The sequence below is a fragment of the Odontesthes bonariensis genome, chromosome 10, assembly GCF_027942865.1.
Source record: "Odontesthes bonariensis isolate fOdoBon6 chromosome 10, fOdoBon6.hap1, whole genome shotgun sequence".
NCBI classification, from domain to species: domain Eukaryota; kingdom Metazoa; phylum Chordata; class Actinopteri; order Atheriniformes; family Atherinopsidae; genus Odontesthes; species Odontesthes bonariensis.
In genome coordinates, this window is record NC_134515.1 from 27,130,281 (window position 1) to 27,150,400 (window position 20,120).

General features: G+C 38.3%; 1 protein-coding gene across 1 annotated transcript in view; it reads left to right on the forward strand.

Annotated features, from left to right (window-relative positions):
- Window positions 1-20,120, forward strand: part of LOC142389839 (metabotropic glutamate receptor 4-like) — a 204,368-nt gene that overhangs the window by 118,326 nt on the left and 65,922 nt on the right. Inside the window, exon 3 of the mRNA XM_075474992.1 lies at window positions 17,428-17,644. Within this exon, the coding sequence (XP_075331107.1) occupies window positions 17,428-17,644 (217 nt within the window). The remainder of the gene's footprint in view (window positions 1-17,427; window positions 17,645-20,120) is intronic.

A 20,120-nucleotide genomic window follows, 5' to 3' on the forward strand; every position in this document is an offset into this window, starting at 1 on the left:
ATGAAATATGAATTGAATCGAATATTTTAAGAAAGATTTTGTATGCCCTTTATCATGTAATTTCATTTATGGGTCTATGTCTTCAGCCACTGGTAAATGGTTCTTTGTGAGAAGCCACAGGGAATGTGTTAGATCAAATTCACTGTTGATTTATTCAATATTGACCAGTCTGCACACAAATGTAAATGGCAAAATGGAAAGGGGGGTTTTTCACAAATACATGGTTAAATGACTGGATATTCCTGTTGCTGTTTGTGAGAATTATTAATTTTTTTAGTTACTATCACAGAATCCGTTTATACGTATGAGTGCATCAATCTTTAATGTACGTACAGTGCAGTGAAATTAAGGTGTGCTTTTGATATGCTGGAATTTTTTTTTCTTTCAGTTTCCAGTGAAAGGTTAATATTTTCCACACAACAACAGGTCAAAATTCCTTTGGGGCTACTTTGAGAAATAATAAGTTGAGCATTATCATCCAGAAATATATACACTTAAGCAACCTTTTGCAGCAAGCAGAAATAGGCCTCTCTTTAACAAACTCCCAAATTGCAGAAGGGTTGAGGCTACTGGAGTGCAAAACAAACACGATTAAAGGAATGCCTAAAAGGAGCAGGAAGTTGCCAGGAGTAAGTGTTCTCATATTCATGGAGCAACAGTAAATCAAGACTATATCTTTTTGTGTTCTTAAAGATTTAAACATAGCAGCACGAGGCATAGCCTGCACTAGTCTTTGCTTGATCTCAGATTAAACCAGCAGGCAGAATCCTGGGGTTTGTGCGTTTGGTGGTTTTAGCTGAAATCTGGAGAGAATAATGAAGTCAAAGCCTCATCCTGTTTTTGTTTCCTCAAGTTTTTCTGTTGTTTCTCTGCTGAGACGGTTTTATTAAGAGATGCTTGGGCTGTGCTGGTTCGGCTTGCTCTTTGATAGACGTAAGCTCCAATTTCTGCTCTTTGCATCAACAACACTTGTTTACCTCGTTCACCTGGGACAAGTCTTCCTGTTACACTCTGGAGTCAGTGTTGCGTTGCTTTTTATTTTGACTCTGTGAACTAAACAGCCAGGCAGCAGTGGTCTCTCTGACCTCTATTTATTTCTTGTCCTCTGTCTGAAATGAGCTCTTCTATTCCCACTAGATTTCTTCTTCCTCGATGGAGAGATGGCTCACTGAAACTTTTCACATGTTTACTAAAATGAAAGGGTGAAAAATCGGGCTAGTTTCAGTGTCGCTGGTAAGTGTTACTTGCTGTTAGACAAAATCAATTGAATATGCATCCTTACAAAGAAACACAACACATATTTTTTTTACACGCTTTGTTACAACATAATCTGCTGGGAGGTAAAATAATTTTTAGATTTGCAAATATTCCCAAATCTACTGTAAAGATACTTAAAAAAAAAAAAAAAACAGGCTCCTGAGTGAAAAATGACTAATTTGAATATACTAAATGCTAGATGGCTCTATAATATCATCTTAAATAGCTACACAAGCACAGGTCAAACATCTGACATAAAGAGTCCTCTCCAAATAAGTGTTCAACCCACATAGCCTCGACTAGCCTGGTATAGTTCCCCAGTGTGTGCAAGAAACCCAGATTGCAAATAAACATCCACGCTAGAGCGGCTTCAAAATTGATGGCAACTTGTCCTAATATATGCTGAATAAATGTTTCCAGAGGCTCCTTGTAAAATAACAGTCATCATCAAGAGATGTCTCATCTTTCATGCTAAATCAGAGAAGTCAGTCAGTGCAGTCTCTCTGCTTTGCTACAACTCACCCTACACAATTCCTGACGCAGAGTAAGTAGCGCTGATGGAGAGGAAACCGGAGCGGTGGTGAAACGATTTGGGACGTACCTTTAGTAAATGTAGCTCATGCGTAATTTTGTAAATGACTCCCTGTGGTCCATCTGTGTGGAATACTTATTTGAATTCCCTTTGACTGTAGATGGGATTATCTTTATCAATTCCAGAAGAGGTGAGCATACATTTCCTACACAGAGGATGTTGAAATATTTACAGGGGGCATCTTTCCCTTCTAACCAATAAAAGGACTCTTGAGGTTTAAAATCTCATTTGAAAACAAGTTATTTCTGAGATGCACAGCAGCTCATTCAAAACTGTTTCCACTGTATTCTATGTCTGCTCTATGAGCCTCCTTTAATTACCCCCTGGGGATAAATAAAGCTTTTTTAATTGAATTGAATTGAATTTAATTGAATACGCACAAGTATACACACACGCCAATGCTCACAAATTAAGTCTATACTGAACATGGACATAAAATAAAGAATGCTGTCCAGAAAGTTTGGAATCATAACCATCCAAACTAAAGAAACATAAATCATCCCAACATTTGAGCCACGCAGTCATCTCAGGTTTTACACAGCGCCAGCAGTCGGATTAACTCAACTACCAAGACCAACCCGATGGTGATTTTTTTTTTTTTTTGTCCTGTTTGTTGTATTTAGGCTGAAGACTTCAGGTTGTGAAAGTCGTGGCTTTAATAAATGAAAACTGCTGTAAAGAATAGCTATATTCACTTTTGAACATGCCCCGTTATTTTATTGTTACCCCCATGGAATTGCGGTGATGCAAGACATGGCAAGACAAGCCATGGATGAATTTGAATTACAAGTATCTGACAAATCCTAATTTACTGTTTAGTAAATGACTAATACCTCTATGAAATGCTGAAAAATGTATGAGAATTGCAGTATATTTGCATAAAGGCTACAGCCAGGATGAGTCAGGGAGTTCTGCTTACAGACACAGTAATGCTTTGAACTACATTGTTCATACTCTGTCTTTAAATGTGCTGAACAAAGCAAAAATGGCGGTGTCCTGAGTTGCCCTTTTCCCTGGGGATCAAAGTGCAATTTTGTTATGAGGCCTTTCCTCCGTTTTTACACCAGTCATGATGCTATCATCCAAAAATTTGAAAAAGTCAGTGCCTGGCAAAGCCCCATTTTATGTCATTTTCATCGAGAGAACAAACAACAACTAAAACAGTTAAAGACGTTCTAGATATAAGTCACAAAATAGGTTATCATTTAGGAAACTATTCAACAAAAGATGTTGAAACTGATGTTAAAGAAGAAAGAAAAAAGAATAGTCCGTGATACAAGCAGCTCTAAGATAAATTTAAGTAGGTTCATCACAGAATTAATGCAAATGGTACTGCTTACACTAATATTACTCATAGCATGCATAATAAAAATGATAGTTATACTTACTGGTAATAACTGATATTCATTTTAAATGTGCAATCCAATAAATCAGGCTAATTCAGAATCAAACGGACTAATGTCTAAAAAACTGCATTCAGATTAAGTATTTCAGTCAATAATGTATCCACTACACATATTTCTATCGAGCTTTCTCTGTGTTGCCTCCTCATAAGTTATGGCTGTTAAAAGTCAAGGAGAGATGTCGATCGCCATCACCATGAAATCCATAAGACGCTATATTTGCAGCTGAAGTGTATACGGTCAAACTGTTCCATTTTCTATTTGTTGACAACAAATTCAACTTAAACTGAAACATGAGGGACATCTTGTTTGATTTTCTTTTTCCTCCTATTTGAGGCAGACTAAGAACGTCTTTTAGTTGCCATCTCTCAGCAGTGATTGGCCAAATGTCTATTGTCAATTGTCATAGCAATGCGTGCAGTATCATAGATGAAACAATTCGTGCAGACAACAAGAGAAGAGCGAGGCGTCGGCAGCAGATGGTCTTTAAGGCTTTGATAACTTCTCACTGAGGCGAAAAACAAACACGGGAGAAATACAGGTAACATGCAACAAGAAAGTACATGAAATGATCCTATGATGACCAGCTGAAAACCAGGAGTATATATAAGGCATTTAGAGATAAAAAGAGGCACTCATCCCGACATAAGCCCCATGCACAGCGCATGCTCTGTGTTTAGGGAGGGGTGACCATAGCCTTAGATATCTCTATCAATTTTAATGGCAATCCATTAAGTAGTGAATGACATATTTCACTTAAAGCCACACATTTAAATGGCACCCGCTGGATATTTGAATCAAGGGTAATGGCTGTCTGGACCAAGACTTCCTGTAAAGTGCACTGCTCTGTGTTTAAATGCTGTTCAAAACAAACCAATGATGCTAAATCGCAGTCAAATGATAGCTGATGTTTTTCCGATTGATTCATTGCAAAATGTGTTTAGTGTGCTTGGCTTTCCAAATTATACTCACATGCATGTAAACAAAGCCTGCATATACATACTTTGACTGCAAGCAGAAACTAAAAAGCATCTGGTACCAAAAATCTCCTCCTTTACCATCAGAGTCTGCACATCTGTATGCAGATAAATGTTTAGATATTAAGATCCAGGGACGACAGTTTCTGTCACCCAATTAAAAACAATACCGGGGAAGATTTACTCAGTAAAAACTGATGATCAGTCTTAATTGCTTTCGTGCTTTCCAGTCATTGTTGAGACTAAACTAGTGCATTGGCAATTTTATATGTCATACCACCTCTTCCGTAAATCTTGTTACACATTTTATGTGGCACCTGAAAAACAATATGTGTTTTATTCCAAAATGTATTATTTGATACCATAATAATGTTGCAACCATCAGATGATCTTTTGTTACTGTTGTTGAAACCCATTTTTCTTTCAAATTACTTCAAGCTTTGGAGAGTTGCCAATTAAGACTTCAGAAAAACATTTTTCTGTCTGCTGTTACCTTTCTAACAAATGAATAGCATACAGAGTACATTTCATGCTTGTTATGCAGGAGGAAATGGAACTGGCCAAACAAAACACATTTGAAATGAAATACTGTAAATGAGACAAGCTTATTTTAAATATGATATTTCCCATTAAGTTCGAGCTCACGCTCAGGAAAATGTAATTTGTGAAGAACTCATTATTTTTTAGCTGGTTCCGTCTTCTCGGTCAGTCATCACCAGTTGCGCCAGCTGATAATGTTTATGGCTGCTGCCAACTAAGTATGGACCTGCCCTGAACATATAAACTCTAATGAAGTGGCCTCAGCTGAAAATCTTTTAGGTCTGTGATATAGAATGAAGAATTAGGCATATAATCATAGAAAGAAGTTGTGAATTGACCCAGAGGAAAAGAAACCATCAGTGATTCAGTCCGTGGCTGCTTCTGGTAGGAGTCCATCAGATGAAAACGGGCAGCGGTGTGAAGCACTGCAATGAAGTTTATGTCAAATTCCTTCATAATTTATGCAGAATGTAAACAGAAACAATAAGTAACTCAGTACTGGGTTAAAATGATCATTTGTCATGTTTAAACCACTTTTGAGACTGGGCCAGATTAATGAATAAAGTATGAATTTACCATCCCGAGTAAGTCTTGTTATGAACCTCTATAGAGGTATTAAACCCATTTACATATCTCGTGGCAGTGATTTTCCTCCACTGATGCCTTTTGAACCTTTGCTGTGGAAAATGTGCATTGCCGGGGGAAGGGGAGACAGAGGAAATCACCAGTTCAGCATTATCAAAATCAAAAGAGATATTCAATGCGTTAACTCCAAATGCATCCAGTGATTTCATCATTTTATTAATAATTTGTTTAAATCTCCCATATTTCTCAGTCATGTATCTTTTTGTTTTGTTAATGTTGGGGTTATTATGTGCTATTGTGTGAGGATCCAGCAAACCTGGGCACTAATTGCACTTTTTACAACTTCCTTTCATGTTCTTGTGGTAAACAAGTTCATTATTGTTTCTGCAATGAGTCATTAATCACAAATGTCATTCATTTCAAACTGCAGAGCATTCTCAACCCTTAGCCGAGATCATTTGCATGTTGAACGTAAGTAATTCAATTTGTAATGAGATAATTAATCACGGTTTCTGTTGCTCAAATTAACGATTGTCACAGCTTAACAAGTAGAATAATAAAAAAAATAAAGGTGCGTCGTGATGTTGCAGAGTGGCTACCAGAAGCAGGAGGTAAACAAGAGGTGCTGCAGCCCATCAAATATTTACTTCATCTCTACATCTTTTTTTCGTTTGTTTTTAACCAGTGCAAGAATGAAAAATGAGCTAACTATTTGTGATAAAAGGTGGGAAATGAAATAGAACTGCCCACCCTTGCGAGAATGTAAAACCATTTTTTTTTAATATCCTCCTGCTCTATTTGTCCCAGAAACACAAAGGTTTATGCAAAGTTTCACAATGGAGAGATGGCTGCTGGCTACTGGGATCGGCATTTATGCAAACATGCACGCAAAGTGAGCGAGTGTAGAGCTGAATTTACAATCTGTGACACAGACAGTCGTGTAGACTCATTTGTACATCATGACATAGCCAGGGCTTTCATAGCTGAAAAGCTTGTAAATCCAATCTTTGAACACCGAAGGAGACCTGAGGATATTTGTCGCCTGAATGGAAGCAATAAGAGAAACATGCTTTTATGTAAATATTTAGCAGCAGTTTAAAGGAAAACCTTTCGGCTAATGTTGTGTTCTGCGCTGGAAGCTTAGACTGTGAGCCCAGTTTTTGCAAACTTAAGTTAAACCCAACATTTAACTTTTAAAAACAGGTGGCAACTAAAGTTACTTGAGTTTCAACCCCACCTAAATAAGACCCGGCATGTTGCTCAATGAATAAGCAAATGCTCTTCATTCAAAAAGAAGTAGAAATTCGTTGGCTTTCAATGCACCCTAACACATCACATGGTTGGAGTTTAACCGATTAATTAACTAAGTGATTTCCACTTTATTTCCTATCATAAACAAGGGAAAATACACAAATATGATATGTTAAAAGCAATAAAGATATCAGGAAGCAATCTAGCATTATAGAAGCAACTGTAATGCACCACAAACCAGGATACTTATTTAATATACTGTATATTTAATGTTAGATGACTATTAAAATGCTTTAATGTAGATTTTTTAAAGATATTTGACTTATGTCAGTATAGTTTAAAGCGAGGAATAACAACCTGGTGTCTATTAAACTTTAAATGTTTTATTGTGGCACTTAATTGATTTACGAGATGAGATGTTGGCAGGCAGAGGGAAGTGGGGAGCTGGTGAGATGCACAAGAAGAGGTTGCAAGAAGGCAACCAAAACTAAAAATGCTAAGTTGGCAACCATGAAACCCAAAATGCCTTCCAGCAGTGCATAATCATGTTATGATTTCATGTATAAAACAGAAACTTTGCAGGATGTACATCACTGACGCTGAGCTACCAGTCGTCTGATCTGCTGATGGTGAGAGGTTTATTGACGCTTGCTTAGTTATCTTTTTGCACACTGGATTTAGGATTCAGCGCTACGATAAACACAATAAAGCAATCAGAGCAAAATTCTTTAAGTTACTGTACAGCTTTACTGAGTGTTTACTCTGCGCTTTGTGCAGTTACGTTAGATAGCAATCAGTGAATGTCAGGATTAGCTATTACAGCACGGACCTTTCATCCTACACGCTCAAGCTGGCTTCTTATTGAACAGTAACAACATTAAAGTAATCAGACTGCAGTCAGTAAATTGCACTAATTCTTTAACTGATACACTATAACAGTTCACACAGCAGAGAGCACATTCAAAAGAGTGATGTGTTAACTGCATTTTTCTCCTGTGGAGGGAATATAGAGTAAAGGATCCATGCATTTCTTTTTAATACTGATCACTCTTGTTGAGGCATGTAGCTGTTAAGGGTAATACAGACGTGGTTTACATCGGCTGTGTAGGGAGAACTGAGAATTCCTGCAATGGACTGTAAAAAGGGGGTGCTGAAAATCATTAAATGAAGCACCTGTTGTATGAGATCAGAGACCGATCCTTGGCACAATCATCATTGCTCTCTTTATTCTCACTATATTGATCTCATAAACAATAGGAGGAGAAATCTCAATTGACTTTATTACTCGGCAGATTCACTGTGCCATTCGTGTCGGGGTCAAGCCAAGCTGTAGAGGAAGCAGCCTTTTTTTACTTGGCCGAAGTGAGGTGTCTAAAAACACTGAAACCACGGAGAGGTTCAAAAGGAGAAGCTCATAAAAATTCACAACAACACCTGGTCAAATCAACACAACACGAAGAACACAGTTTAACATGGCGTAACAACAGAAATCTACACTGCAGGGACTCACTGACTGGAGGCTTCACCTCGGATGTCACCCCGTGTAGTCTAGCTCCATCTTAATTGAACAGGGAAGACTACCACTGTTCGCCTCAAGGTGCATTGGCTTTCCAGAGAGCCAGGGAAGGAACTCAATAACCATGTTTGCACCTACCTAAATAGGAAAATCTTGCACAAGACATAAAAGGATCAGCATCATTACTAAGTTTACTGGCATTTTTACGAGTTTAGTCTTAAACTGACAGGTGAAAGGGGTCAGGCAGGATTAATACTTGGCTTATTCCTCTGTGTCTTTGCTTTTAAAGAACAAGCTTCCCATTTTAGTATTAAATGTAGTTTGTCTACATAAAGAGTATTTTGATAGTAATCAAAATCAATTAAACTTTAAAAAAAACAAGTCTTTGATTTCACGCAGAAGGGAACATTTTCATCGTTTTCACAGATTTCATCAGCTAAAGTGACGACTGCTGTCAGATTTTATCAGCAGTAATTATCTAATTAACATTGATTAACTGATTATCAATACTAATATGACTCATCAGTTATCAAGAGTTTATGAGAAAATGATTACATTAACATATTTTGATGAATAATACAGATTAATTGTTTGATGAACTGCTGTAACAGAGTCCAACTGCATTTCATAATAATTGAAGTTCCAGTTAGAGTTGTATTTACATCCTACAAAGGGTACGAATACAACTTCCAAATTCCCTCCCAGTTTCTAGAGGATCCTCACTTCAAGAAGTCCAAGGCATTAAGGAGGGCCATTATATTCATGACAGGCAATGCTTCATCACACACATCTACTTGGATGCCAGCAAAGGCCTAAAAGATAACTGAATAACAACCAAGCTCTCTTCCTCTCCAGACTTACATCCTATTGAGAACTTGTGGAGCCTTCTCAAATGTGACATTTAAAATGGGGGCAGGAAACAAACCTCTTTGAACCGCATTAGTAAGGCCACGATTTCTGCTTCAATGAAAGCCAACTGTGAGGAGATCAAGAAACTTACAGGCTACATGAATGTAAAGCTCATGTATTCAAAAGATCGTGGTTGTATAATAATAATAATGATTTTGCACTAAATGCGTATATGGCCAAAAGCATAATTTCCGCTTGGTGGTTGCACGCCTCCATCTAAAAGACATATTCATTTATGCAATTTAAAATTAAAGTGACACAGCACATTAGCAGGGAAATACCTCATTTGCAACTGCAGCCCCGGGGCAGTTAGGAGCACTAATACTCCACATTGTACTCGGACTATACGTTCATGTCAGTTCCTTAGTTCTGCTGTTGAATAAAAGCAAAATTAAGCTTTGATTTTTTTTTTCTATAAAATGTTTTTAATCGATATCGTCAAACTCATTTTCTTTGAATTGTGGCCAAAAATGTGTTTTGTGTGGTCACCGCAACATTAGAAATACCTCAAAACGGAGAAAGTTGGGACAGTACAAAAAATTGCACAAAAGAATTTACTGTTGCTTTATTTCAAAGCAGACAGTATGAACCCAAAATAGATGTATCATTGTCGTCCTGATTTTATTTATTCATATGCATTTTTTTTGTTTTTTTGCATTTCAGCCCTGTGACACATTCCAAGAATTGTGGGACGGTAAAGCCTTTACCAAGGTGTAATGTTGTCAATTCTTCTTACCATACCTTTCAGAAGACTTTGCATCGAAAAAAGCAAGCAATGAAGGTGTATTTTCTTGTCCAGCTGAGCACTTCCAACAGTACATTTTGTCATATTTTTCATTTTAAGATTCTCTACATGTCAGGACTGCAAGCAGGGCAGTCCAGTACCCATACCTTTTGTGGTTATATCAGCTACTGATGAATGTTCTTGATGGAGTAAAGTCTAAGGGATCGGAGATCACGGATGTCCAGTCGTTGTGCCTTTACCCTTCACGCAATAAAATTCCTTGAATCCTTCATTGACATTATGCTCTGCAAAGGGAGATGTATGTATGCAAATCCATTCCCAACTTTCTTTTTGATAAACATTGTTTTTAAACATTCAAATGATTTTCTTTTCACATATTTGCTGACAAATACGGATGGCTTTAACGTCATAGGACGGACAGAACACATACATATCAATACATTGACACACAGTAATAGCAGGAATAACATAAAGAGTCACAAACACATACGTTTACGTAGATTCTATTCAGTTTGATTAGAATTACAATACAAACTTTTTTTCAGGAAGAAGTTCTTGAGATAATTCCTAAACCTGAATTAAGCTTTTGGATTTTTTCCCTCCCAGCAAACATACAATGTTTCTGTACAATTCTAATGAGTGTCATTACTCCTGCATTGATGCAGTGCCAAATGAGCTCAGTGAATTTTAAAAAAGGAAATTTTTAAAGCAAGTGATTTGAACATTAAATCTGCATCAAATATCTGCTTGAGTCTCACATCATAGCAATTAGGCGTATTAGAAGTTAAATTGATGGTGCTAGAGTGGGGCTGTGGGATGTGCAGATTAAAGGAGTTCTATAAATATGAAGAGGGGGGGCATATTGTAATGACATTATCAGCAAGTAGTGATTGGGTCACGGAAAGCTTACATTAGAGGCCAGGCAGCTCTGCCATTATAGTGTCAGCCTGAACAGATGGTAAGCGTGACCAGTATTAATAAAAGAACACTTTTTGAACAGTGCACTGTTATCTTTCTTACTAAATTTCCCTGTAGTATACTTCAGTGAAGCACCCAAAATGTATCTACCATGTCAAAGCCTCTCCAAGACGTAAGATCTTCATTAAAAAAAAACATTTTTTCTCAGTCCACATTTCTTTTGATTATTTAAAAAGGTACTGTCGATCAGATGAAGCCTTTGCAGAAGAGTTTAATACCTTAAAGCAACACTAACGAGTAGCTGTGTTCTAAAACAGAAAGCACACTGTTCGGGACCGACACATTTTTCTTCTGACTCCAAATCATCTATGTTTTGCAGCTCTTTTACTTTGGTACCTACAGCAATCCTGTTAATGGTATCTAGTGCTGCAGCAACCTCCAAACCCAATGGTAGACACTCACTATCAAGCTTGGTTATCTTCCATGAGAGTTAGTATCTTTAACTGTCTCAAGAGCTGTTGGCTCCTCAAGACAGTTAATAGATACCAGCAGACAAGCAGAATGTGGCTTTGGGAGTTGTGGCAGCAAAAACTCAGGTGTGAAAGGAGTGAGAAGAAATTCTGGCAAACTGTCAGACGACTAAGCACTGCTTTGTCCAAACCATCTACAGTGGGTATTGAGAAGGGGCAAGAGGGTGTGTTTCGACTTCAAAAGGTTCACACTTTGCCATGCTGATGAGCTCTATGCCAGGTTACTGAAGTAGAAAGTTTGTCCACACATCTATATGGTTTTGCCCTATCTATGGGGCTAGTTGGTCAGTTTTAAATCCTTTCAGTGATGCTAGAGGCTGTGAGGCAGTTTGCCAAAGCAATTTGCATCTGGTTTGTGGACTAGGAAAAAGGGGTTGCTTCATTGCAGTCATTTGATCCTTGTAAAACAATGGGGAACTTGGTATGCATTACTGGAGATAAGTCAGACTTGTCTCTGGTGGGGCTGCCTTTTTTAATTGATGCAATTCAGAGCTTTTAATTGACAGTATCGCCAGACGCAGTCAGGCTGGATGGCGTCTGGTTTATTGACCTCAGCATAGCATCTTGACTTTTTGCACATGATGCGATTATGTTGGCATCCCTACGCGATGAACCGGCTTGAACTGGGGCAGTCTGAGGTCAAGTGTGATAGAGCAGGGATGAGAATCTGCTCTTCCAAGTCTCAGGCCATCGCTAATAGGACTCTTATACACCAAAACTGACGCAAAAAAACAGCGATGATGAAAAGCCCCCTGCTGGTCCTTGTGTAACAGGCATCTGAACCCCCAATATAGCACTTTCACAAGCCTTAAGAAGATTTCTAATTGCCAGTCAGGATGTTCAACCTACACCTATGCAAGAAAACATAGCTGGTCAGTTCAGTAATATGTACACTATAAGTGATAACAGAAGACCGTGTAGATGAAAATTAATTAATAATAAAAATGAAAAAGGAATAAAAATAAAATAGAAACAGAGTGAGCTTTCTTTTCTTTTTCAGTAATACAAAACAGAGCTGGTCTCTCTGAAATTGTGATTATCAACTGGTCTTCTATTTCCTCACTGTGTGACATTCAGCTGAAAAGATGTTGATGAAGTCTATTTTAGTGCTGGGGCATGAAACCACAAGAGAGACAGCCATTCAGTTATGCTCCAGACGTGCCAAACTACAGATTTTTGGCCTAGTGTATAAAGTCCCTTCGCCAGACAAGAATGGATTGCATTCTCTGGGATGGGTATTCATTGTTGTCTGAGGTGGAGACTTTCAAGTATGTCAAATTATTCATGAGTGGGAGAGGAAAGGAGGTGAAAGTTTACAAGTGGTGAGGATATCATATTGTTCTAATGTGGTGAAGAAAAAGCTTAGACAAAAGATGTTGATATACATTCCTACCTTAACTTGTAGTCACAAGCTGTAGGAAGTAACTTAAAAACTGTTTTGGATACGAGCAGAGGAAATGACACTCTCCCAGCTGCTGTTTGAAGTGACCCTTAAGAGGTAGTGTGAGAAGCTCAGTCAGTCGGGACGGGCTCAGAGTAGAGCCATTGCTCATGCACATGAAAGAAACCAATTAAGGTGGCACAGGCATCTGTCTGGGATACCTTCAGGATGCATTACGCATGTTGAATTTGGAGGAGACCCATAGGGTGACCCATGATACACTGATCATAATATCTCATGAATGGTAGCAAAAGATCTTGATATATTTGGTTTCTTTGACAGTAGGGTTTATGAGGCTGGTGCCAGAGATGGTCTTTATGTACCTGTTATCACCTTATACAGTATTTGATTCCAAAGAGCATACTGTACATACATAATGATCAAATACAGCAACCTCGATCGTCCTGACAAAGAACTGAAAGAGTGAAATGTAGGTGCAAATAACCAAAAGGCTCATTTTTACTGTGCACTAAAGCATTGAAATATTCTTAACCAAGACATCATTAACACCTTCCAAACACCCTTGTACAACACTTCCTTTTCATCTCGCTGGATACCACTTTATGACGTCAAAGCAGTGTGAGAAAGTTAACGCTTGTGTTGCTTCCAAACAGTTTGAAGCACAGATGTGAAAGGGGAGGATAAAAAGTGAACAAATTCAAGGTTCAGGTGTACATTTGTCTGCTGGTATATTGACAACATCAGCAGCATGCTGCTGGTCTGTAGGGTTCAAACTCAACAAATGCTACAGGATCAGTTAAACATCCCACAGGAACACATGCATGAAGCATTTCAGTCTCTTCCATTGATGCCATTTAGTGCTCAGAGTTCACGAGGCAGAACAGAGGCAGCTTGTTACAGAAAAACTGAAGCGGAAATGCCGCGTGAATGGGACACTTGCTTGATGGGCTGAGAAAAATGTATGCCTGGAGGCTGACATCAACATGATCCATAATGACACTCAAAGATTGTTGACCATCTCTTTTCTTTGAAAGGGAATTGAGTTAAGTTCTTGACTGGTATGCTGACTGTACGAGTCAGGCGTGCACTGAAACACAATCCATGGAAAACATTCATAATGTCATTGCTTTTTCTTAAAAAAGATATTTCTTTCATTCTTCATTCATTACATGTTTTGGATTCATTACCTCCAGTTACATTCTGACATTCCGACATCCCACGGCAGCACTTAATTTTTCTATCAAACGTTCCATCATTCAGACACTTTTTTCCTCCTCTTGTCGGAATGACGGTGTAGGTACCAGATCGGCTCGGCTGCCAGATCGGCTCGGGGTCCGTCGTCTGCTGTACACGTCAAACAATATGACTGTACGCTTGAATGGGAGTCCATTGCGATTTCCTGAGCCCACACTACAATCATTTATTTTCTTTCAATTTTTACTATATGTGGAGGTGTGAATATGTGAAGTTAAAAAAAACAAACTGTTTACTTTGAAGTATGTCATTGTTCTGTCTATGTGACATGTTTAAATAATTTAAAAAAAAAACAAAAAAACATTGCGATTGGCTGTACGTCGAACCGAACAGTTGTGATTGGCACGTTTTTTCTTTCATCTTATAACCTTATGTGTGCCTTGAACATGTACAACCCGATTTACCTTTGTATATACATGCCACATGTTTCTGTACATTTAGTTAAACATCTTTAATAAAAAGAAAAATAAATAAAAAAAGTTGAGATTGGCTCAGACAAACTTTGTTGCGTTCAACTTTCACGACAGATAGATAGATAGATAGATAGATAGATAGATAGATAGATAGATAGATAGATAGATAGATAGATAGATAGATAGATTTTGTACAAGTTTTATGTACATTTATATGCAGGAGACCACACGCATATAGTCAAAGAGGTTATTGCTGCTCAGCACACAAAACTGAAAATTAAGCTTCTCTTCAGAGTGAACTAAGGCCAAAATGATTAAACAAAACAAACTAGATTTTAAAGGTTTGGGGCTTGTGGTAGTCAAGGTGTGGTACACACTATTTTGTAGGAAATATTTAATTTCTTCGTAAAAGCTCTCCATAGCTGCTGCCGATCACCGAAATACCGAGAAAATAAACTTTCCTACGCACAGCGCTTAGTTACGCTTACTATGGCTAATACAGCCAATCACAACTGTCCGACGTACAGCCAATCACAATGTACTCCCATTCAAGCGGACAGCCAATCTGGTATTTTTTTAAATATCCCGCCTTTCTGACAATTCCTTTAATACCCTATTATTTTTTACCCAAAAAATTTTGCACCCATGAACAAGTCTGCGCACTTCAGTTCCTTCAGTTCCCTTATGTGCATTTATTTATCATATCCAAATAGTTGCTAAATAGGTGCTGAATAAATACACATAAAGGGAACTGAAGTGTGCGGACATTTTTTCCATCACGTAATCACACACACAGCGCAATGTTGTGAAATTGCAGCAGGTTGAGGAAGCAGAGAAAAGCGAGGACAATAAAGTTATTTCATTTGATAGAAAATACAAGTTCACCCTTTTATGATCCTTTTTTTGCCAACTTGCAACATCACACACATCGTATTTAAAAGCCTGCGTATATGGTATGAAAGATGTGCACCAGTGCGCACACCCGTGGATGTTTATACATTTGGAAATCTGCGTGGAAAGTGGCAGTGTGAAAGATCCATGCGTAATGATTGCGAACATGGAAAAAAGACATCTTGTCTGTGGATTTTTCTGACCAAAATGTCACGTAGAGATTGTTTTTACATGTAAGGGGAGCTGAACATACAGCTTCCATCCACAAACCAATGTGGGAGAGCACCAAATCGCATGTGCCAGACACACAGGGGCATGCGTAAAACACCAATTTTGACCACTTCATGCTGTTTAGTTGCTTTTTCAGTTAATTTTCGTGTCTTTCGTAATTTTGTGCATATTATGGAGCCATTTTGGTCCATGTTTGTCAGCCTTTTGTTTTTCCTGGATTAAATTCTCTGAATTTGCAACGAGTGGCATAGGAGTGTGTGATTGAAAACCACCACGGTCTGTTTCCCGTTCAAGGCATCTCCTCCTTCGGATGCCGAGACTTTGTGTTTTTAATTACGCTTTTAAAAGACTGTAGCACATCTGTACACATGTCTTAAAACTTGTAAAATGCATGGACTCAGAAGGGACTCACCTGTTGAGTAACGCACATTTCCTTATATGGAAAGCCTTGTCGGAATGCTGGGATATTTGCATGTCGGAATAGCGGGTTGTCGGACTGGTGGGATGTCTGAATAGCAGGATGTCGGAATAGCGGGATGTCGGACTGGTGGGATGTCGGAATAGCAGGATGTCGGACTGGCGGTTGCCACCTGTACCTCCTTGATATTTACACAAAGGATCCTTGCAGCAAAAACAAAAATCAGTGCGAAGTTACATGAATTGTTAAGAGCTGAAGGTCATGGCTCAGACTGAACTGCTGTGCTCCAAACACAGGCCACCGTAGTGGCAGGAGGATCAGTGCAGCAGATGACCACATGAAAGGCTTCTGCTGTGTGAAGGGAGGGAGAGAAGATGGGATGATATTACTCCCACAGCAGTATGTCTGCAGTTTGTGGAGAAAATACTGTTAGAGCAGAACTTTCAGTTGGTAAAGTTTACTTTGATGCGGCTCTGCTGGGTGTGCAAACTGACAAAAACAATTTCACCGTAACTCCAATTCCAACTTAAAAGATCAGACGTTAAAAGTTTTTTTCACCTCTAAACCAGAAAAATGTTCTAATGTTCAAAAATACTACTTTCAGTACATTAACTATACAGTGAGGTTATTTACCTACATTGGTTTGTATTTTGTACTGTCAAATGATATTTGAATATTTGCATCAAGATTTCCTACAAAGCAGCGGGGCAACTTCTGCCTAAAGCAGCTGTTAGTGTTGCATATCCACTGAATTCACTTTTTCACAATGAATGCAGAAAAAGGTATCAGAAGAAAAAAGTGTGTCCATATCTGCAGTGCAACAATAAAACATGTTATTGCAGGTAATAAAATCTGGTAACTTCCAAACTATGCAGCAGAAATACCAGAAGCTGTGACAGCCATAAATCTAAAAACAACCAAAGCAAGCAAAAGTTTAGACTCAGGGTTTTCTGCTTGAGGTGGATGACAGATTCCTGCAGTGAAACTAAGAAAAAAATCTGAAAACTGTATTGTCACTTCCTTCAACCCATATCAAAATTTTCTAAAGGACTTTCCAATAGAACAGTAATATTATGTGAACCTTTTACTTCATGTTTTACTTTTAAATTTTCAAACAAAGTAATAACTAGTAGTAGGACGAAAGAGGGAACCATATTAAGTTAGAGTTATTTTGAGAGGAATAATATCTCTGTATGGATTCTGACAGTCTGGAGACAGATTATCTGTGCTTAAGTTTTTCAACATGAAATAAATGTCACATTCTGTGGAGACACAAATAAATAAATTCTGAATTGATTAGTGTTGCTTGACTGGTGTGAAAAATACTCCTCAGACAATATTGTAGCTACGCCTGTGATCATCAGGACTATTTAAGCAACAGCTTGCTGACTGGAGAGGGTGAACAGAGAACGACCGAGGAGTAGTTGAGAGATTTCAGCAGATGTTATGTGTCATATTATTATCATGTCTTTGTACACGGAACTGCAAGGCACCTTCTTGGTGGATGTATAATTAATTCCCACAAAGTACATTATTTATATATTTCACCATGTGCTTCAGTCTCTCTCTTTTCTTTTTGTCTTCCTCTCTTATAGATCCCTCAAGTGAGCTATGCCTCCACGGCCCCGGAGTTGAGTGATAACACCCGCTACGACTTCTTCTCTCGTGTGGTGCCTCCAGACACCTACCAGGCGCAGGCCATGGTAGACATTGTAAAAGCCATGCGCTGGAACTATGTCTCTACTGTGGCCTCAGAAGGAAACTACGGAGAAAGCGGAGTTGATGCATTTATTCAAAAGTCTAGAGAGGATGGTGAGTTTCTCGTCAGACATCTCCACAGAATTTATTCAAACTAAGATGAATGATATTTTCACTATTTAAATGTCATCTTGAGAACCGCTGCATAAATGTACATTTTACATTCATTACTCTTAAAACAGCCTTATTTTCACAGTTATCAGTCATCAGTTATAATGTTACTGAGTCATTGATAGCTTGTGGTATAAAATATCAGAAGAAGTGACAAATAACCACATTTACTGCAAGTTCAAGATGGCATCGACATATTTCTTTTTATGATCAACCAAAAGTCCCAAAACCCACAGAGATTTAAACTTCACCATCTGCTTCATGCTGAAACTTTACTGAAATGGTTGCACAATGACAAATGCTGGAATCCGATATTTTTTCCATGAACTCTGACTTTTCAACTGTTTTCTCTGTGGAATACCGTGTCTGAGTGTATAGGAAATATGGTAGACGCAGTAAGCGAACAGAATTTGATTTTCAGATGCTGAGAATCAGCCACAGTGTGAAAAAGGAGGCTGCAGAGCTTGCCCGGAGCATCATAAGTAGATTGCACAGACGATGGTGTTAGGAATACAGTCAGTTTGGTGCAGGAGGCTGCTGCACACGCAGTCTGACCCCAGGCCTTTTCTGTAGCTGGATGTAATCGGTACCGACTTGTCCAGTACTTTCTGTGCCACTACATTCCCTTCGTGCTTCCCCACGTAAGGCTGTGGCCCATCATCAGTCATCCCGGAGAAGAACCAGCGGCAGACTATTCATGCGGTCTCCCAGTACGACGATTTCTCCTTTTTGGGTTGGCTGCTGGCTAATCCCATGCTATCGGGCGAATAAATTTATTAGAGGAACCTGAAGCAATTTTTCATGAAATCGTGACAAATGCAGTTGTTTGTTGCACTGATAGTACAATACTCTTCAGTGTTTGGAAACAATTAAATCATTATCTTAGGTCTAATTTATTTTAATTAAATCAATTCTTCCTATAATTAAACCACCTTTCAAAGTGGCATTTTAATGATCTTAAGTCATTAGGCATCTTAAAATCCCATAATTTCATGATTGTACAACGTGAATACATAATATGCTGTGCTTCTTTTTTATATTTAATTTTCTGCTATTCAAAAAAAAAAAAAAAGAACAGAAAGAAATCTAAAGATAATTTTTACTTTTTTAACTTGGGCTTGAAAATAGTGACCTAAAAATGTTATCAAAAACGTATTTTCTGCTGATATGGACAAGAAATTATCAAGCAGGAATGGGAACCGACAGAAATCTGATATTGGTCGGATGTGGGAGTACAGTAGAATTGCTCAAAGGCACGTTTTACTGGTGCCTCAGCCCTTGTATGGAGGTTACACAAGTCTAATCCCTGCCTAGTCTGATGTTGGAAATGTCACAGAGACAAACAACTCCAAAATGTCTCTAGTTTTCAATTTTTCAGCACACTGAGTTAAACATCTGTCTGTGCACACATCTGATGTGGCTTCTAAAAGCCTTTTGTACTTCACAAGCAACTCAAATGAGCTGTCTCAGTTTTGATTTATTGTTTCAGCACTTTCTTGAATTCCACCATCATTTGGTTCAACCACCTCACAATTAAAAAACAGCATGTCTGACTAAAACTGAGAACCACTGAAACAAAACAACTGTTTAGAGACAAGCAACGTCGTATTCAATGCCTTTCAATTGTTACATGAACTTAGACACAAAATGTGTCAAATTGGCCTGTCCACAACTCTTTACAGTGTAATGACACAAGCAAAACATTCACATGTCCAGTTTACATATAAAGTATATTGGATTCCTGCATCTTCTCCTTTAATCCAGGTCTGGATTAAATCGTATGAAAGACACAGCAGACAAATGGGCCGCTCAGTCAAAATCAAAACCACAGGTATTTGGCTGCTAAATGGGTTTTGCAGTTGTCTGCTCTCATAATAAAACAGCCTGATCAAAACTGGCCAAATGTTTCATCTCATTAGGCAGCCAAAGGCCATACTGAGCTGTAGTCTCACCCACGAATATCATGAAGGCTGTACACTGTGCTGCTTTGTGCTGAAAAAAGCTGATTGAAGCTTGCTTCCAACTGGCAATTTGGTGGTTAAAACTGATTGACATTGACTGATTGACATTTATGATGTCACTTCAACTTAAATAACCACAGAGTTTACTTATTAACTGAATAGTTGATGAGATTTGAGCACCCAATACATAAGTCATTCAGTATGTCTACGTGGCGTTAAAAAAAATTAAGTTAAGACTAAAATAAGATTTTTTGAATACAAGTAAACATGTTACTCCTACTGAAAATGTACAAAACTAAATTTCTCAAAGCTAGACTAACAAACCCAAATAATAAGACTGGGAGTAGAATCAGTCCTCGGTTCGGTTGGACATAAACTTGCCCAGACTCTCTGTACATACCTGGTTCCAGTCCATAGCTATGAACCAGATATAACAGAAGAAGCTGGTACACATAAGA